General features: G+C 20.4%; 3 protein-coding genes across 3 annotated transcripts; 1 reads left to right on the top strand and 2 right to left on the bottom strand.

The window, feature by feature from the left end:
• Positions 1–795: 795 nt before the first annotated feature.
• On the bottom strand, positions 796–11,935 carry PBANKA_1337500 (conserved Plasmodium protein, unknown function; the record flags this gene model as incomplete). Its single annotated transcript, XM_034566989.1, has 10 exons — positions 796–812; positions 939–4,500; positions 4,617–4,930; positions 5,041–5,130; positions 5,745–5,786; positions 5,908–6,008; positions 6,180–6,368; positions 6,455–6,551; positions 6,637–6,917; positions 7,032–11,935. The coding sequence occupies 10 exons, from the start codon at positions 11,933–11,935 to the stop codon at positions 796–798; spliced, it is 9,597 nt and encodes a 3,198-aa protein (XP_034423531.1).
• A 2,290-nt stretch (positions 11,936–14,225) lies between these two features.
• On the bottom strand, positions 14,226–16,270 carry PBANKA_1337400 (nucleoside-diphosphatase, putative; the record flags this gene model as incomplete). Its single annotated transcript, XM_034566988.1, has 4 exons — positions 14,226–14,336; positions 14,461–14,536; positions 14,667–14,824; positions 14,942–16,270. The coding sequence occupies 4 exons, from the start codon at positions 16,268–16,270 to the stop codon at positions 14,226–14,228; spliced, it is 1,674 nt and encodes a 557-aa protein (XP_034423530.1).
• Positions 16,271–17,221: 951 nt separating this feature from the next.
• PBANKA_1337300 (conserved protein, unknown function) lies at positions 17,222–18,211 on the top strand (the record flags this gene model as incomplete). The annotated part of the gene is made up of 1 exon (XM_034566987.1): positions 17,222–18,211. The coding sequence occupies one exon, from the start codon at positions 17,222–17,224 to the stop codon at positions 18,209–18,211; it is 990 nt and encodes a 329-aa protein (XP_034423529.1).
• Positions 18,212–19,947: the final 1,736 nt, after the last annotated feature.

The raw sequence follows: 19,947 nt of genomic DNA, 5'->3' as shown, positions 1-19,947 counted from the left end.
CTTTATAAAGCATATACATATATATATATTGATGCATATGCAAACATATGTATACTCCTAATTTCGTCTTTTATTTGTTCCTAAATATGTACCTCTCTAATGATGAAGATCATTTTTTACATTTTTTAACCTGAAATAATAATGCATTACTAGCTATTTTATATTTTTTATTATCATTTTTTATTATTATTATATTTTTTTTTTTTTGCAACTTATTTTGGCTACATTTGCACACATTTATATGCATAAAAGCGAGTGCCATTTGAGGTCTCACTTTTAACCTTAACATTCAGAAAAAAAATTAATCTTTGATTATTTAAAAATTTTTAACAAAAAAATATATTTATAAAGTAGAATAAACATATTATATAAAATAGAATAACATATATGCTTGGATTTTTTACGATTTTTAAAACAAAAAAATTCATATTCGATTTGTTTAAAATGCGTTAAAAAGGGTAAAAACAAATAAATAAAGAACTTAAAAAAAAAGGTGAAAGGAATAGAACAAACATAATGAAATGAAATATAGTGGAATAAAAAAGCGACAGAATTTAGAAAAAAAATATATCACCTAAATGAACAGTTGCATATATAATCACAGAACTGCTTTTGTTTCTTCAATTTTTTTCCTATTTTAATTTTCATTCTGTAAGTGTTAGAGAATTTTGTTTGCTTTTCCCAACAATATTATTTTAATTTTTTCCATGGAATATATATTTGTATACCTGTTAGTTTACACGCTAGTTTTTTGATGGAAAATATTATTCCTCACTAATTGGGTTCAAATAGTTATTATCTATTTGTGTTTTCTATAAAGGAAAATTATAAAAATATACAGATGTATATAATTAAACAAAGGGTTCAAGATTATCACAAATAAATATATACACTAAATAGTATTAGTTTCTTATGCAAGTTTCACATTTATAATATACTTTTTTTTATTGGAATTGGAATGCCAATTTGATTTTTCCTTTTTGTAGAACTTGATATATTTTCTCTGTGATAATCATGGTGAGGTTTATTATCAAAAATATTGTTAAGTCTAGTATCGATTGATGAATGAGTATAATTTTTTTTATCATTAAAATTAGAAGAAATACTACTACTGGTTTGTAAAGCTTTTAAACCTATATCATTTGAAATATGGCTAGTCAAATTGTACATGTCTTTTTTATCTCTTCTATTTTTTATATCTGAAACTGAAGTTATACATTTTTCATAAGAATATGTTTTTTCTTTGTTTCTACTTATGGTACTATTGTTATTTCCATTTGAAACTAGCTTATTATTATAACCAAATTTATGAATTTTATTTATGGTCATTTTATTAGCTTCTCTATTATTTATAGGATTATTATGATGATAGTTTTCTGATTTTTTTTGAGAAAAAATTGTATTTGTTTTTAAATTGCATGAATTAGGCCTTTCTTGTTGGTGTTCGTATTTATTTATTAAATATTTAACATTTGGTTTACTTTTTAAAAATGTTTTGGCTGATGTTGTAATATTGCTATGTGATGTTGCACTTTTAGAGTTGGTTTGTTTATTTCGATCAAAAATATTAAATCCTTTATCATTTAATTTTGTCATTCTAAGAACACAATGTGAGTTATTTATTTCTTTTTCATTTTTATATGAATTGTTAGAATATCCTTTTATCGAATTTTCTATATTATCATTCGATTTTTCATAAATATCAGATTCTTTATTTTGCTGGAAATATATTGGATTTTCTTTATTTTTAATTTCTGAAAAATTTGGCATATTACAATTTTTTATAGATTTGTCAATATCGTTTCTTTGCTTGGTTTGCCTGGTTTGCTCGATCTCCCTTTCTTGCTCCTTTTCTATTTCCTCAATATAATTTTTACTACAATTAGATGTAGATATATGAGAATAATTTCCTGGTGTGTATTTCATAGCTTCTGCATACTCATCATCTTCAATTTCAATATTACTACATTTTACAAGTTCATTAAATGGAGTACTAGTTATCGAATTAATTTCTAATTGATCTTTGCTATGTTCTGGATCAGGAGTTGCATTTCTTATGTAACTATTATTTTTGTCTTTAGTTTTAGATGCATTATATTTATTTTTAATTTGACTGACGCCATCTCTATTATATTTTTCGTAACTAAAATCGTTTAAATCATTTTGTTTATTATATATATTTTTCTGATTCTTATTATTTTGATAAAGCAAATCATTTTCTTTGTTTTTATCTGTTTTATAATTATATTGATTAATATTATCCCCATTTTGTGTTTGTTCATTATTTTCATAAGAATTATGACTTTGATTATATTTCTTTTGCAATTCATTCATATCTATATTTTCAACAGTTTCATTTCTTAAATATATATTATGACTAATACGCGTTAATTTATTACCATTATTATTATCATTATTATTATCATTATTATTATCATTATTATTGTCATTATTATTATCATTATTATTATCATTATTATTATCATTATTATTGTCATTATTATTATCATTATTATTATCATTATTATTATCCCCATTTTGATTAGCATTGTTCGGATCCATTTCTGATAGATAACAATTTTTATGTTCATAATTTAATTGGGCATTTGAATTCCCTTCTTTATTTTTCGGGTGTATATGATCAGCTGTTTCTTTCATTTTATTTGATTGAAATGATTCATTTTCTTTATTATTTTCTAAATTTTTATTGTTTTGATAAACACTTTTGGATTTGTCTGATTCAATTGGGATTCTATACATAGTACAAAGGAAATCATAACTAAAAGATATTTCAGCATTTTGAATTTCATCTATTATATGTGTATTTTCTAAATCATTGATATATTCATATATATTTTCTTTTAAATTTTCAAACTTATTATTATTAAAAGTGATTTCATTAATATTTATAGTTTTGAGGGATTTTAAAAATTCTTTTTTTTTTTGTATAACATCATCAATTGATAAATCAAAACTATTATAAATAATTTCTGATTCAAAATTTGAATATTGATTAAGAACATTTTGATATGTCTCAAATATAGATTTGTCTGTTTCCTTAAAATGATTATTTTCATTTATAAATGCTTCAAACGAAAAGTTTAATAAATAATTATCTGGAGCTATATTTATGTTAACATTTGGTACAGAATCTTTTAAATCTTTATTTAATAATATTTCTAATTTTTTAAAATAATATTTTATATTTTCATTATAATTATTTATAAGTTCATGATTAATATATGCCATAAGAATTAATGGGTTATTTTTTTTAATGCCATAAAAAATTAATTGAATAAAAAATAAATATTTATTCATAAAATCAGCTCTATTTTTGTATATTATATCCATTTCAGCATTTGTATATGAATCTCTTTTTCTTTTCATAGACTCATTATATATTCCATTATCTAAATTATTTTTATTTCGAGAATTATAATATTCATTAATATTGTTAACATTTTTTGATGCACTATTTTGTATACTTGTACTTTTAATGCTTCCATTTTTTATCACCAAATTTGTACTATTATTCATATAATCGATATTTAAATTTTCAAAATATGTAGTTCTACAATTATATACAGAAGAATCGGAATTATATCCATGATTATGATTGTTTTCATCATTTTCTTTTTCATTAATAAATTTTTCAATTATTAATTTATCATTACATATTTTTTTATTACAATGTATGTTGTTAATAATATGATTTGGATTTTTCATTTTGTTTATAATTTTGTCTTCATGTATATTATCAATTTTTCTTTTCCTTGTTTTTTCATTTTCAATATTAGACAAAAATATATCATATTTATTTAAATTTGTAAAAATTATATTTAATATTCTATACACAAAATTATTTTCTTTTTTATTTTCTTCAGAAATTTTGTTCATAATTTTTTTATAAATTTTATTTAAAATTTTAACATAGGTATTTATATATATATAAAATTCACTAGGATCACATACATCATCAATTAAAATATAATTGTTTTTCATAATGTCAAATCCTAAATTAAATGAAACATTGCAAACATATTCTAACAATTTAGAATGATTTGTTAAAAATTCACGTCCTAATAAATTGTTTAACATACTTGTAACCAAACTACGAGCTATTTCTCCATTTTTAAATAAATATATATAATTATTTGTGTGTATTATTTTTGTATATATGCTTAAACAAACTATTGTGTTAATAAAAAAAAAAGAGAAATGATCATATGATAATTTTGCTATGCAACTTTTTTTTTTCATCAATATGTCTACTAATAAGACAGTACTTAATATTGCATTGAAATGAATAAAAGACGAATTTAAATCCATATCAAATTTTTTTTGAAATAAATATCTTAATGCAAAATTTGATCCTTTTATAAGTATAATAAATAAATTAAAATTTTTAAAAACATAATTTCCACTTTCTCTTAAAATAAAATTTCCATTTTTGCTTTTTTTTCCAAGTTGTATTATGTTTTCTACAATTATTTTACAAACCTAAGAAAATTAAAAAAGATAAATTTGTTAGATTAAAAATTGTCTAAAAGTAAAACTGTGAATATACATATATATATATATATACACATTTTATATATCAGTTTGTTAAGATTTACCTTTGAAATAACTTCAACATTATCAGAATATAAAAATGATGCTAAATAAACAAAACGAAAATATATCATAGAATTTTCATAAGCGTTTGATCCATCTGATTTTTCATTATTTTTTGATTCTAAAATATGGAATAATTCCTTAGTTTTTGAATAGTTATTTCCATTCATTGTTAGATTTAAATTCTTTGATATACTAGTACATGCTATTTGATTATTTATGTAATCTTCATTTATTTTGTGAATTTCAGCATTCTCTATTTTATTTTTCACTTTTAATATTTCATCGACACTGTTTTGAAATTCGTTAACATGCTCTACAAAAACGGAAAGGATTAAAATGGTTAGAAGTAAAAGTTGCTAAAAAAATAAAATAAGAAGAAAAAATATATTAGCAATGGCCAGATATGAATCAATTTAATTATACCTTCTACTTCATTTTTTATGGAATTCCTTTTTTCTGCATTGGCTTTTATATAATTTATTAATTTATCATATTCTTCATCTTTAACAATTCCTGAAAAATTAGCATAAATATATCAGAGAAAAAAAAGGGAAAAAATAAAGCATCGAACAAATGCATAGTTTGAAATTTTTAAAACTGTAAAAAATTTTATTCAATTGAAATTGGAAATGGCAAAGAAAAACAGAGAAAAAATTGAAATAAAAACGGAGAAAAAAATGGAAAGAAAAGCACAAATATTTGAATAAATAAATTGTAAGTATAGAATAAACGAGGGTAGACATATTAAAATGATGTGGTAATAAATATAGGACAAAATATAATAAAAAAATAGTGATATAAATGTAAACAGAATTTATAAAAATGAAAAAAAGTGTTATGATTCTTCATATGAAAAAAAGAAGAAAAAAAAATATATATAATCAATATAAATATAAATTTATGTGTAAGTGCAAAGCCACACACATATATATATTGCTAAACCGTTGTAAAAATAAAGTTACTAAATTAAGAGGATATTTATTTTATAATATTTCAATATTTTATGCATAAAAATAAAAAACTCTAACTAATTAATACAATTTTATCTGCCATATTCTTATTATTTTACTGAAATAAAAAACTGCCTATATGTATAAAATACATTAATGATGTATTTTTTTCTTTACCTTCAGAATTGTCGCTGGGATATGAACTAATGTTTTTATTTTCTACAAAATAGGAAAAAAATATTTAATATATATCAAAGCATATTTCTGACTTGTTTTTTTAAATGGTTTATTTTTTCAATATAATACTAGATATGTATAAAAATAAACTCAACGATTTTACCTTGGATATCATTTGAGGATTCATTATAATTTGGCCACTTTTCAATAAATTCGTCAACTTTGCTTTTTAAATAATAAGCTATATCATCATTGTCTATTCCTCTAATAATATTTTCGTAAATAAAAAAAAAAGAAAATGGAAATTAAAAAATATATTTATCCCTTAAACAAATATGTAATTATTTATAATAAAATATAGAGACACACTTATTTTTATTAAAATAGAAAAAAACAAAAATAACTGTTAAAATAAATCGAATTTTTTTTAATTACTTATAAAGATTTGGGCAAAATTTTTGAATATTAGCAAAAATTTTTAAACAATAAAATGTCACATTCTTATTTTTGCTGTGAACTGTAAAAATTTGAAGAATTTTCATGACATCCTTTTCAATGTTTAAACATTTATCTTTATATAAAACGATTAGTTTGAGCAATATGTCTAAAGCGTCACATATTTTCCTAAAAAAAAAAAAATATATATATATATATTAAACATTCCAAATTTATACATATTATATTTTTCTATTATATGAGAACTTTCGTACTTTGGACTACATATTGATGCATGTTTCAAAAGGTAAGAAAAATATAATTTATGATCCGAGATATAACATAAAGAAAGAAGCATTTCCTTAAATTTTTCTAAAAAAAAGAAAAACAATTATTAAATAGGAGATAGAAATGAGGATTGAATAAAATGAAGTATTAAAAAGGCAAAAATACTTACTACTAACTTCTGGGGTGACAACAGTATTATTCAATTTATCAAAAATAAAATGCACCAAAATAACTAGTTCTTGATTATTTAATAAAACATAATTATCTTCAAATGTTTTTAAAATCAGTTTAATCAAATTTATAAACTCAGCAAATATTTCCTTATTATTTTGATTTATACTCAAAGAATAAAATATCCATTTTAATAATAAATCTAAAAATCGGCATTTTGAAAAAAAGGTCGATTGGTTTGAACTGTTGCTTAAATACTCTTTAAAAAAAGATATACACCTATCAAGTTGAAAAAAAAAAAAAAAAGATATAAATATAGAAAAAATTAATCACTTTATGTATATTTTTTTATTATCTTTCTATTTCCATCTATATATGTAGGAATAAACTTACCGATTGATCATGTTAGGATTGTTAGAAAACATACAGAGTACTAGTTCTTGACTACTAAACAACTTGAACTCTTTAATCAAATAATTGAGATGAGATTGATCAAGATTTTTTTCCCATTTTAATTTATCAGGTTTAATTTTATAATTTGGTGGAAATTCAATTTTTAAAGTTTTCGTTTTTGTAAAAGAATTTAATCGTTTAATATTTTTTGATTTTATAAAATTAGATGATGAAATAGTACTTATGTTACTTTCATTGTTTGATAATCTTTTTACTTGTGAATTATTTGATAAAAATATTTTAAAAAAAGAAAAATCATTATTTAATTTCATTTGATTAAGAATATCATGTAGACATTCTTTTTTATGAGCAGACAATTTTTCATATATATTAAAAAAAATATTTGGACCATATTTTGAATAAATATTATCTAAAACATTACTTGATTTTTCTCTTATTTGCTCATTATCTTCAAAAAAAAGATCTAAATAAAATTTTAATATTTTTTTTTGTATAACATTTTCATTTAATAATAAAATATGATTTGTGTTAATAATATTTATAACTATTAATATTTCATTTCGTTTAGAAAATTGTTTAAAATTTTTATTATTTACTAGATTATTATTACTATTTGTATGCTTTATGTTTTGTCCATTTTGCTGAGAAATATAAGAATTATTATTTACACTTCCTCCAGAATTTTGACTAAGTATTTTATTCGACGATTTAATATTATTTAATTTTTCACTTAAAATATAATTATTTATAAGACTTATATATTTTGAAATTCCTATATTTTTACAAATACATATTAAAAGTTTATCGATTTGATCAAGTGCTATATCTCTATCTTCTATCATTTTTATAATAAATTCAAAAATGACATCTGAATAAATATATGTATTTTCTTTTAATGAAAATAAAAGAACATATAATAATTGCACACATTTATTTTTATTACAATTATATATTTTTTTAAAAATATTATCATTAATTAACATATCTAATTTATCAGGATCAATATAATATTTTCCTATTTTTTCAATAATATTTATTATTTTTACAACATTATTTGTTATTTTATTAGCTATATTTGAATATCCAATATTTGTAAGTTCATTATTATTACCTGAATTGTTAATATTTTCTGCACTTATTTTATTAACACAATCTTTTATTATATCTCCGATTTTTACCATTTTTTCATCATCATCATCATCTCCAAATTTATCTTTTATATTTTCCGCATCGAAAACTTCCTTTTTATTTTCCATTGTTATTTTTTCTTCGATTTCAGATTGATATTTTTCATTATTTTTTTCATTCTCTTTATTATTATTCTGTATAATTGAGTTATTATAATTTAGACATGAATTTGTGTAATTAATTTCTACCATTGTATTATTTTTTAAATAATTTCCATCACTATTTTTACATTCATAATTTTCATTATCCTGATATTTATTATTATTATTATTATTATTATTATTATTATTATTATTATTATTATTATTATTATTATTATTATTATTATTGTTTATAATTTTTCTGCTATATGTTGTAATATTATCATCATTTAAATTTTCATTATGATTTTCAAAATGTATAATAGAATTGGATTGTTTGTCATTAATTTTTTCCCAATTTGATATCTCAGATATTTCATCTATTGATTTATTTTCAGTTATTATGTTTGCCTTCCTTAAGATTTTTTCTCCAATTTTATTATCTGTCCCATAATTAATAGCAACTGAACTAGTATTTTTATTTTCATAATTGGATTTAGTTAAAATAGAAGCAGAAGATGACTGTAAATTGATAGTACTTTGTTTTTGGAAAAACTTGTCTAAATCTTCTTTTAATTTTATTATTTGTCTTATATTTTCGGATATACCTTCTAAATAAGGCAATACATTTTTATCCCCAAAATTTTTAGATAATATTTGTAACAAAAGAATAGATGAATTTTTTAAATTTGTATTTTTAGAATCAACAAATTGTTTCAAAAAATAAACAAGAGGTTTAACATTTATATTTGATGATGGACCTTTATTTAAAAATATTTTTTGTAAAATTTTAATACATTTTTCACTTCTTTTTGCAAATTTCACGGAATTGTTTTTTATAAGGATATCAATAATAATATTATTATCAAAATATTGAAAACATTTATTTATAAAATTATTGCAAATTATTCCATCTTTTTGATCAGCTACTTTTTCGAGATATAAACATATTAACGTGTTCATAACTTTTATAAACGAATTAGTATTATTACTAAAATTACAATTAAATAAAGTGTCTATGAATTTATTAAAAAAATCATATATTGCTAAATTTAATTGACTATATTTTCCTTTAAACTCATAACAATTAGCTTTAATTATATTAACTAATTTTTCAAAATCAAAATTATTATTATTATTATTAACATTTCCGTTTTCTTTTAACCATTCATTTATTGAATGTAATGCTTCAATTTTATGCATAAAATTTGTTGAATTTAAATTGTTCATAATATTGTTGGGTATTGAAAGTGTATTATCTGAATGTTCTTCATTATTTAATTTAGAATTTTTTAATATATCATTTTTTTCATTTTCTTTTTGTTTTTTTGTGTTTGAATTTAAGTTTGGGTTTTCTTTATCTTCATTTTTATCTATTTTGTTTTGTTTTTTTGCAACCTGAACAGATGAGCAAAGTGCTAATATTGATTTTTTTTTACTAGCCGAAATGGAATTAAAAAAAGACGGATAGATATCTTCAGTATAATTAGCTATAATCATAGCATAAACTTTAAAAGCTGCATTTTTAATATTAGCAACAGTATCATTTAATAAATGTTTTGTTATATCAATTATAGAAATTATATTTTTTTTATCTATATGATCAAATACTTTAACTAAAAATTCTAATGTTAATAATCTGGTATTATTATTTTTATCCTTAAAATTTTTAGATAAATCATCTATAAATATATCTATATTATATACAACAATAGCTTTTGTTAAGCATTCCATACAAGCATTAGAAACTTGTTTATTTGAATCTTTTAATTTGGAACATAAAATAAATGAAAATTTTTTAACAGTAGCATATATATCCTTTTCAAACTTTTCGATTAATATATGAAGTAATTTTAAAGTTGAAACAACCACAGGTAATGCAGATTCATTTTTTAATAATTTAGAAATAATACTTAGTATTGTACATATATAAGGTGTTTTTTTTATAGAAAACTTTGATTTTATTTTTTCACATAACAAATTAATAGCTTCCACTTTTATTTTCCATGGCAATAAATTTTCATTACTCAATGATGTATTATTGTTATTTGTATTATTATTATTGTTATTATTATTACTATCTACACACCCTTCTAAAACTCTTTTTTCCCATTGTTTTGTACAAACTTCTTTAAAAACATCAGTTTCATCTATTAAATTTGATGGTGGTATCATAAACGAATTATTTGCTAAGTTATTAGCTATTTCATCTAAATTTGTCTGATTAGTTAAATATGTTTTAAAATTATCATCAATTTTTGGATGGTCTATATTTTTATCTTTTTGCAACTCTTTTGTTATATAATTTTTTTGTTGACTATTTAATTCATTTAATATACAATTTTGAAAATCTTTATTTTTAACTTGGGTAAGAATTTCTATATATAATAAATAAAAATTCGTTTTAACTGATTTATCGACCATTTCATTAAATTTTAGACAACATTTGTTTATTGTTTTTACACATATAACATTAGCTTTAAAAGAATTTAATAATTTATAAAATAATAATAACATGGATGCTATTACTTTTATTTTTATTCCTTTTATATTTGCAACAGAATTGTTAGCTTTCATATATATAGAATTCATATATTCAGATAGCATTGTTAATATATTTATTGTTATTTTATCATTTGATGAGTATTCTATTATTTTACTTATTATATTAAAGCCATTATCAAAAGATTTTGTATTTGTTAATATTTTTTCACATAAAACAATATAAATTTTACTAAATAAATTAAACAACTTATTTCTATACTCATTTACAAATGAATCAATTAATGCATCTTCTGTTTTATATTTATCTTTATAATTATAAAAATAAATTTCTTTTAAAACATTTAAATATTCTTCTGTCATTTCACTAGCTTTTAATTGGCATATAACATTATTGTCTGATATATATTTTAATATACAATCGTCATCTTTAAATATTTCACTTATAATTTCGATTTTATCATTCATATTTTCATTATTTGAGAATACTTTTATTATTTCATTATATCCATGTACTCTGTATTTTACTATTGAATTATTAATTCTGTCAATTAATTTTACTTTAGACATATCATCACCATCTTCTTCATTATTGATATTCGATAAATTTTTATTTTCATTTATTTGGTTATTTCCTGAATGTTTATAAAAATTATTAATTGTGCTATTGTTTACATTATATTTTGTATCATTTATATTATTATCCTGAATTTTACCAACAGGGCCTTTTATTTTATTTGGATTATTTGCGACAACACCACCTCCTAAAGCCCCTTTTGCTAATTCTCTTTGAAGTAATTGTTCAAAAATATCGACACTATTATTTTCATTATCATCTTTGTTATAATGGCTATTTAATATGTCATCAGTTGTGTTTTTTGTATCATCATGTTTATTTTCATCCTTTCGATTTTCATTAATTTCTTTGTTATTAAATCGAGGATTTGTATAATCTTTTTTGTTGTTATTATTATTATTATATTCACTATAATTTTCTTCATTTATTTTATTACCTCTTTCACAATTTTCGATGTTACTCATTTCTCCTTTTAATGGGCCTGCTCGCCCATGTACAACACTTTTTCCTATTCTTAAAGTTTTTCTTTTTTCCATTAAAATACCAGATTATAAAAATTAAATAATAATTATATTAAATATGGAAAAAGTGTGAACAGCATAATAAAAAGGCGCATATAGATGGCCTTTTAAAATAAAAGCTCAATTATTAGATCGTCTGTATATGTATCCTATTTGGTTTTATTTTTTATATTTGATCACAATTGCATAATATTGTAACTATATATATTTTTTTTTTCTTCTTTTTGTCCTCTTTGTGATCTATTTATTTCTTTTTAATTTTTTTTTTCATAATTCAAATTATTTTATTTGATTTTCTCGTGTATTTATTGTTAATATACAGATAAAAAAAAATAATATATACACAATTCATGCATACACATATTATAAAATATGCATGAATATTTAAATGTATTATATTTTTTGCAAAATTTTACAAAAAAAAATAAATTATTTTAAATAATAAAAAAATCTATAATATTTTACTTCGAATAAGGGAAATAAAATACTTTCTTTATATATAATATACAAGTATACATATTTGCGCGAATATGGCACTTTTTACACTAATGTATAAAGACAATAATAAAAAAAAAGGAACTATGCATATAATCGTTACATATATAATATATATATTGATTAAGATTTTTATATTTAATTAAAAAAAATATGAAATATATATATTATATGCATATTTCTCATAAAATTTTATTTTACAGCTAATTTGTGATACATAAATATATATATATATATATATATATTTTTTTTTTTTTTATTACTGGGAAATTAAAAAAAAAATTGAAAATTATATATTTTTTTCAAATTGATATTTATCAAAAACCATTAAAAAAAAATGTACAATAATATCCCAAATTCTTGAAATAATAAAGTAATGAATGAATATCAATTCATTAACAATAAACTGTTGTGTATATATTTTTCCTACTCAGGTAAATCACCTAGTATGTTAAGTATATCACACATTTTAGAAATAAAATAGGCTTACAAATTAAAAAAAAAATGTGTGTATTTTACTATAAAACAGTGATTTAATTTTCTTTTGTTCCTTTATATTTAGCTATCTAACCATTTATATATTGTTAATGCCTATATTTACTATTTTATTTTGTAATATTTTATTTCTTATCATATTACAACATTTGGAAAGGTGAAAAAGAGAATAAACAATTTATACTTAAAATTTTTGTAAATATCAAAGAATTAGCATTTTATTTATTTTATTATATTTCTTCCTCCATCTCTCGAAGAAAATTTAATATTCCATACATATAAATATATATGTGTATATATAAATGTATATATTTTTTATATAATTATTACACTAAATTTTATCAGTTTTCCATCCATTGATAATTCCATTTTTTCGCTGGTTTGTAAACTTTTTTTTCTTTTTTTTTTAATTTCTTGTCTTCACGGATTATGTATAATATGCACATGAAATCCGCAAATTAAGGATAATATATTAATTGGTAAAAAAAGACAAGTTATAAATTGTTTTGCTAACAACAATAGAATGGTATATAAGTATATATTTCTAATACTCTTAATATTTAAATAAATATTATAACTAAATGAGTATAAATGGTGAATTGTAAATAAAAAAAAGAAGAAAAAACGTTTAATTTTTTAAGATTTTTTTTTATTCAAAAAAATGAAATATAAACTCAACTAATATATATGTTAACCACAAAAAAAAATATACACATAAATTTATGTGCATTTATAGAGGGGAGAGTGTGAAAAAAAAAAACTTCAAAAAATGTAGAGCGGGGAAATTATGTATTTTTTCAAACAAAACATAATTTATTTAAGAAATATAAAAAAGGAAAATAAATAAAACAATATAATAAAAAACAAATGAATGAATATAGAAAGATGAAGTATTGCTTTCTAACGAAATTTTATATAATAATATGAGGCTTCATAAAAATGAGTTTTTTATATATTTTGCAGTTAAATTAAATATTAACATATAAACTTATTCATTTGTATTTTATGGGATTTTTAAAATAAGGTTAACATTTTAAAAGTCGTAATACAATTTTGTTAGCAGTTTTTTGTGATACAAAAAAAATATATATATATATGCTCAGCATCATAAATATAAAAATAGTTAACCTTTTTAAAGAAATGCAAACTATAGCACAAGACTAATGACATTTCTAAAGAGTATAAACATTATATAATAATTATTTAAATGGCTTCAAAATGCATTGCAAACCAGTTACAATAAAGCAAATTTTTTAAAAAAAACAAAAAAAAAATAAAAATTCAAAGAAAATTGTATACCATATTATGCTGAAAGTTAAAGCTCATCATAATCATAATTTTGCTTTGTTTTTTTAATTAAATTTAAATGCTTGGGGATATTTATGAGTAAAACTGCAATTGTCCAAGTAATGTTATTTTTTTTTACCTACAAAAAGCATAATAAAAAAATAATTGATAAACATGTGTGCAAAATAAATTGTATACATAAACAAAGTATGCATATCTATGTGTGTTTAGCAAACAATATTTATTTTTTCCTAATTGCTTACATAATTCGTTGAGTAAAATAGTATGGATTTATCAATTTTCAATACATGCCTCATAAATTCATATAAAAATATTAGCCTGTAAAATTGAAAGAATAAATATGTTATAAAATTTAGTTAACTTATTAAAAATACTATACTGAAATAAAAAAAATATATATTATTCATATACACACCAAATGAAAACTTTTATATTTTTTCAAAATTACCCAAAACATGATGTTTGAGCTTTTTCTATATTTGCATCAGGATGTACAACTTTTCTAATTTCATCTATAGTAAGAGGACAAAGCTCCTCTGCCTTTTTTAAGTACATACTTGTATCCAGAGGAATAGGATTATATGTTTCTGGGATGTTTAATATGTCCTAATATAAAAAAAAAAAGGAAAAAATTGATAGTTATTTTTTTTCGAGAAAAGTAGCTAAAAAAAACGAACCGAAAATTCCTTGTTTTGCTACACTCTTATTATTGTGTATCCTTACAATTGCAAAATGGTGAAAGTTTTCAATTCCATATAACTTAATAAATTTTTTCATTTTGAATGGTAAAGTATCAATTTTTGAATAGTTTAAAATAATTTGTAATTGTTTTCTACATAAATGTAAATCCCCTGTACCTATACCTATATATTCATCAGTTTTTAATTCTCGTTTATTTTGTTCATCATATTCTTCTAATTCTTCATCAATTGAAGTTTTATATAAATTATTTATTAAAAATTTAAATTCTTTTGGAAAACAAGGGACCATTATAAATTTAGTTTGATTATTATTATCATCATTAGTTGTTTCATTTTTATTTATTTTATTTTGTTTATTTAGGATATTTTTTTTTTCATAATGTTCATGTACGACATAATGTAAATATGTTTTCATGGCATTTTGTCGACCTAATGATAAATAGCTTTTACAATATAAATACATATTTTTATCAAATAATTTTATTTTTACAATATTTTTATTTTTATAATTTTCTTCAATAACATCGTCTTTATTATTTTCTTTATGTTTATAATTCATTAAATTTAATATATCGTCATTCATTTTAGATTCTGGAATTTTTATGATAATTTGAGCAGTTGCCCCACCACTTTCAAGAACCCCGATTATATGGTCATCATCATTTTTATTATCATTATCAATATTCTTGTGTGTTGATTTTCCTCTATTTTTTATTTCCTCATTATTATTTATAAATATAATGGGATTTGGTGATAATCTTTCTAAAAGGGAATAAATAGACACATATGATAAAATAGCTTCTTCTTTTCCACTTAATATTTTAATTAATAATTGATCAATTAATAAAAAATCATTAAAATTTTCAAAAAAATAATTCTTAACAAAATTTATATATTTTTTCGATTGATTTATACTTAGTAATCTAAAGCCTCCTGATGCTCTGATTAAGATAACTGTACTTGATCGTTCTTCTTTTTTAACATTTTCATAAATAAAATTTTGTATTTTTTTAAAATAATTATAAAAAGGCTCTTTTTCATTATTAAAAAAATAGTTATTTAGTAAATATACTAATCCAGGTGTAGTTCTATAATTTATAGAAGGTATATATATTTTTATATCTTTATTATCATGTGAAGTAATATAATCATAAATATAAACCCTTGTGCCAGTAGACCCAGCATCAATAATTATAGATTTATATTTTGTTTTTTCATCAAATTCTTTTTCTTCATATTTTGTTAAAACATTGTGCTCACATTTTGCTATTATAATCATATATATAAGTAATGAATAAATTATCACTACAAATATAAGCCTATTAAATTTTTTAATTGCCTCATTTTTCATTTTTTACAAAGGTAACATATATTATAATAATAAATATGTGGATGCATTTAATGCATATACATGTTTAATTTATATATACATATATTTATAGGTTATATCTTTTTCATTAAAATATACCAACTTTGATGCTTGAATTTTTTCAGTAATAATTTTTTTTGAAATGTTCAAAATTTTCCAAAATAATTATAAATATTTTAATTCATATTTTTTACAATTCATTTCTTATGAAATACACGTATTGGCGATGTGGAAATAAAGTCGTTATGATATCATTGCTATATTATACAATATAGTACAATACAATATCTGTGCTAATAAAAATATACGGAAAAAACAATAAATACTTATTCTAAAATATACTATAGGTACATACGCAATGTGAATTATATGAATTGTAATTAATATAGAATATTATTACATAGAAGGGGAAATTTAATTGTAAAACTTTTTAGTAATATGCTATTTGCACTCATAGTTTTTATTTGATTGCCTATTACTATTTTAATTTTTTTATATTAATTTTCCAATTTTTTTAATCATAAAAATTGAAAAATAAATAATTATAATTGTAGGAAACTGCAATATAATACATTATTCTCAAATTAATTTATTTATTTTTATGAATTTTAATAAAATATTTTATATTCGCAATTCTATGAAATGATTTAGCATAGTTTTGGTATATTCACATTAATTTTTTTTTTTTTTAAACTTTGGTAAAATAAGTTATTTTTCGTTAATTTTAATTTATATATATATATATAATTATATATGCGTGCATACGACACACATAAATAGAGTGAATCATATTTGAATAAATCGACATCCTATACTGATTCGAATGTATAAAAGAGTAAAACTAACCAATAATAGCAATAATAATATATATGTGTATTATTTGCACAAATAAAGTTAAATTTTTTCAAAAAAGTATACAAAAAAAAATTTTAAATGAAAATAATTCAGAATATTAGTATATTAACTCTATTTGTGCTGGCAATATTTGGTCTATTAAGCAATGAATTAAGACCAATTTTTGGCCTTATTTCGATATTATGTGAACCTGATCATTTAGGAAATAATTCTACCAAAAAATTAAACAATAATAATATTATAGATACTAACAACTATTGGGGCAGTCCATATAATAATGCATATAACAGCAAAGTACATAATAAATGGTGGAACGATAATTGGGAAGGAGAATTTAAAGATGGTATAGTTTTAAAGGATGCTATCGATACAATTTTATCATTTACATATGCAAAAAAACGAGATGTTGTACTTAAACACATTGATGAATTATTAAGTGGTCGATATAATGATTTAAATCCAAAAAGAGTATTAATAAGAATATCAAATATATTGAAAAATGGAAATGTCGAAAGTTTATGTAATGCTAATAAATCATTTGTTGTAATTGGTTTACCACATGTTATATTTAATTGCGATATATTTTATGATATCAAATTAGAAACCATAAATATATTAAATAAAAATATAATAAATAATTTAAGTGATTGCGGATATGCTGTCCAAGGTAATAATTCCAGTTTTATAACAAATGGTTGTATATCCCAATCAGATAAAGATATAATATATGGAAAAATTGAAAACAGTGAGCCTATAGTGAGAGATGGAATGTCACCAAGTAATTTTTTTTATAATGCTATGATGCATTGCTCTGTTGATAATTTAGGATCTGGGGAAAAAACAATGATTTGTGTTCAAAAAGAATTAGCAACAAAAAATGTTCAATTATCAAATACTTGTTCAGAATGTTTTAAAGAATCTGTTGAGTGTGGAAAATCAAATTGCTGGTTAAAATGTCTATTTGGAGATCCATGCTCAAATAAATGTTATAATTGTGGTTTGACTTATTGTAACGTTGATTTGATAAAATGTACAGGACTTGACGATCTTCCCGCTGCGTGTGTATAAATACCGTTATAAATTTGATAGGGTTTGACAAAACAACTTTTATTAATATCGTTATGATGTATTCCCTCTTATATTTCTACATACGTTTATTAATTTATATAATTACAAATGTGCATGCATATTTTCTTTTAATATTTGTTACATAAATGCTTAGCTTTAAATCATTTAAAAAAAAAATGTATGTGTATACATAATTATCAAATATCAATGTTCCACATAGTATGTTTAGATTATTTTGCTGTTTGCATTTCTTTACCATTACATTGATACGTTACGCTGTATATGTATACATATTATTTTTACTTTTTTCGTTTTTTTATATTTTTTCGTTTTTTTATTGTTTCCTGATATTAGTAATGAAATGAATAAATTGATAAAACAAACGATCTTATTCGATCGAAACGACACATAATATATGTAAAAAAAATAATAATTTGCACTATCATAAATAAAGTAATTAAAAAAAAATAAGGAAAAAATAAACACGATAAAATGCTAAATATTATACATATTAAACATGAAAAAAATATAGTTTTTTCACTAAAAAAATACGAATCATTATAATAAATTCCACGTAACCTTTCATAAGGATTCAATGTCGTGCAAAAACTTAATAACAAAAATAAATTGCTTAAAGAATACCTAAAACCAAAACTTTTTATATTACCCACAAATATTTTAGGAATTGCAAATAAGCTTAATAATAAATATATAATCCATAGAAAAAAAAATAGCAAAAAAAATATTATTCTTTTTAATAATGATAATTCTGAAAAAAATCCCCAAACTCCCCATTCTATATCATAGACTTGTCTATTTTCTCCCAATAAAATTTCGTGCATTTTTGTCTTATTTCTTTATATATATTTATACGTTTGTATATGTCTTGTATTTACAATATAATCCCATATTTGTACCTATGTAACAATAAAAAATAAACTGAACAAAATTTATATTATATTTCTAACTTTCTGTGCATTTGTCTTGGTATAATATTTCCTTATATGCTATTTTTTTTTTTTGCAGATTTTTAAGACAATTAAATGTAAAAAAATATATAAACAAAAATGAATATATGCTTAGTAATTATGTGCTGGTGTATGTCAATGACCAAAATAAAATACAGTATTTGGCAACCATTTAACTCACAACAAACTATAATAAATATATGCATATAAAACTAGTAATATTTTAATCAATTTTTATGATATAATTATTCACAAAATACCTTATTTATTTTTATAGAAGTTTTAAAAAACAATTTTAACATCGTTTAAAAAGTATATTTTATGCCACTTCAAATAATGTCGAAGAAAATGTATTAAAATAATTATTGCAATAAAAAAATGTGCCAATTTCTTCTTGTGTTATATATTTTTTTATTACAATTTTATAAACTTTAAATTATGTCATTTCAAAGTAAATATTATATATATATACATACATACATACATACATACGTAATGTATAAGACTTTTTCACAAAAAATAATCATACCAATATATGTTTGCATATATACTGTATGCACAATAGCATGTTTATTTTTATTACTTTAATTAAACTTAAAAAAGTTAATATCCATAGAAAGAATTATAATAAAAAAAAACATCATACAATTCTTAAAGATAAATAATACAATTAAAATTTGCAAATGTCAAATGAGTGTGTAATATCATAAAAAAAAAAAAAAAAACTATCACGGAGATTTGTTCGTTTTTGTTAAATTGTATATATAT

The sequence above is a fragment of the Plasmodium berghei genome, assembly GCF_900002375.2.
Source record: "Plasmodium berghei ANKA genome assembly, chromosome: 13".
NCBI classification, from domain to species: Eukaryota; Apicomplexa; class Aconoidasida; order Haemosporida; family Plasmodiidae; genus Plasmodium; species Plasmodium berghei.
Note: the sequence above shows the minus strand (reverse complement) of the source record. Positions and strands in the feature narration are given on the sequence as shown.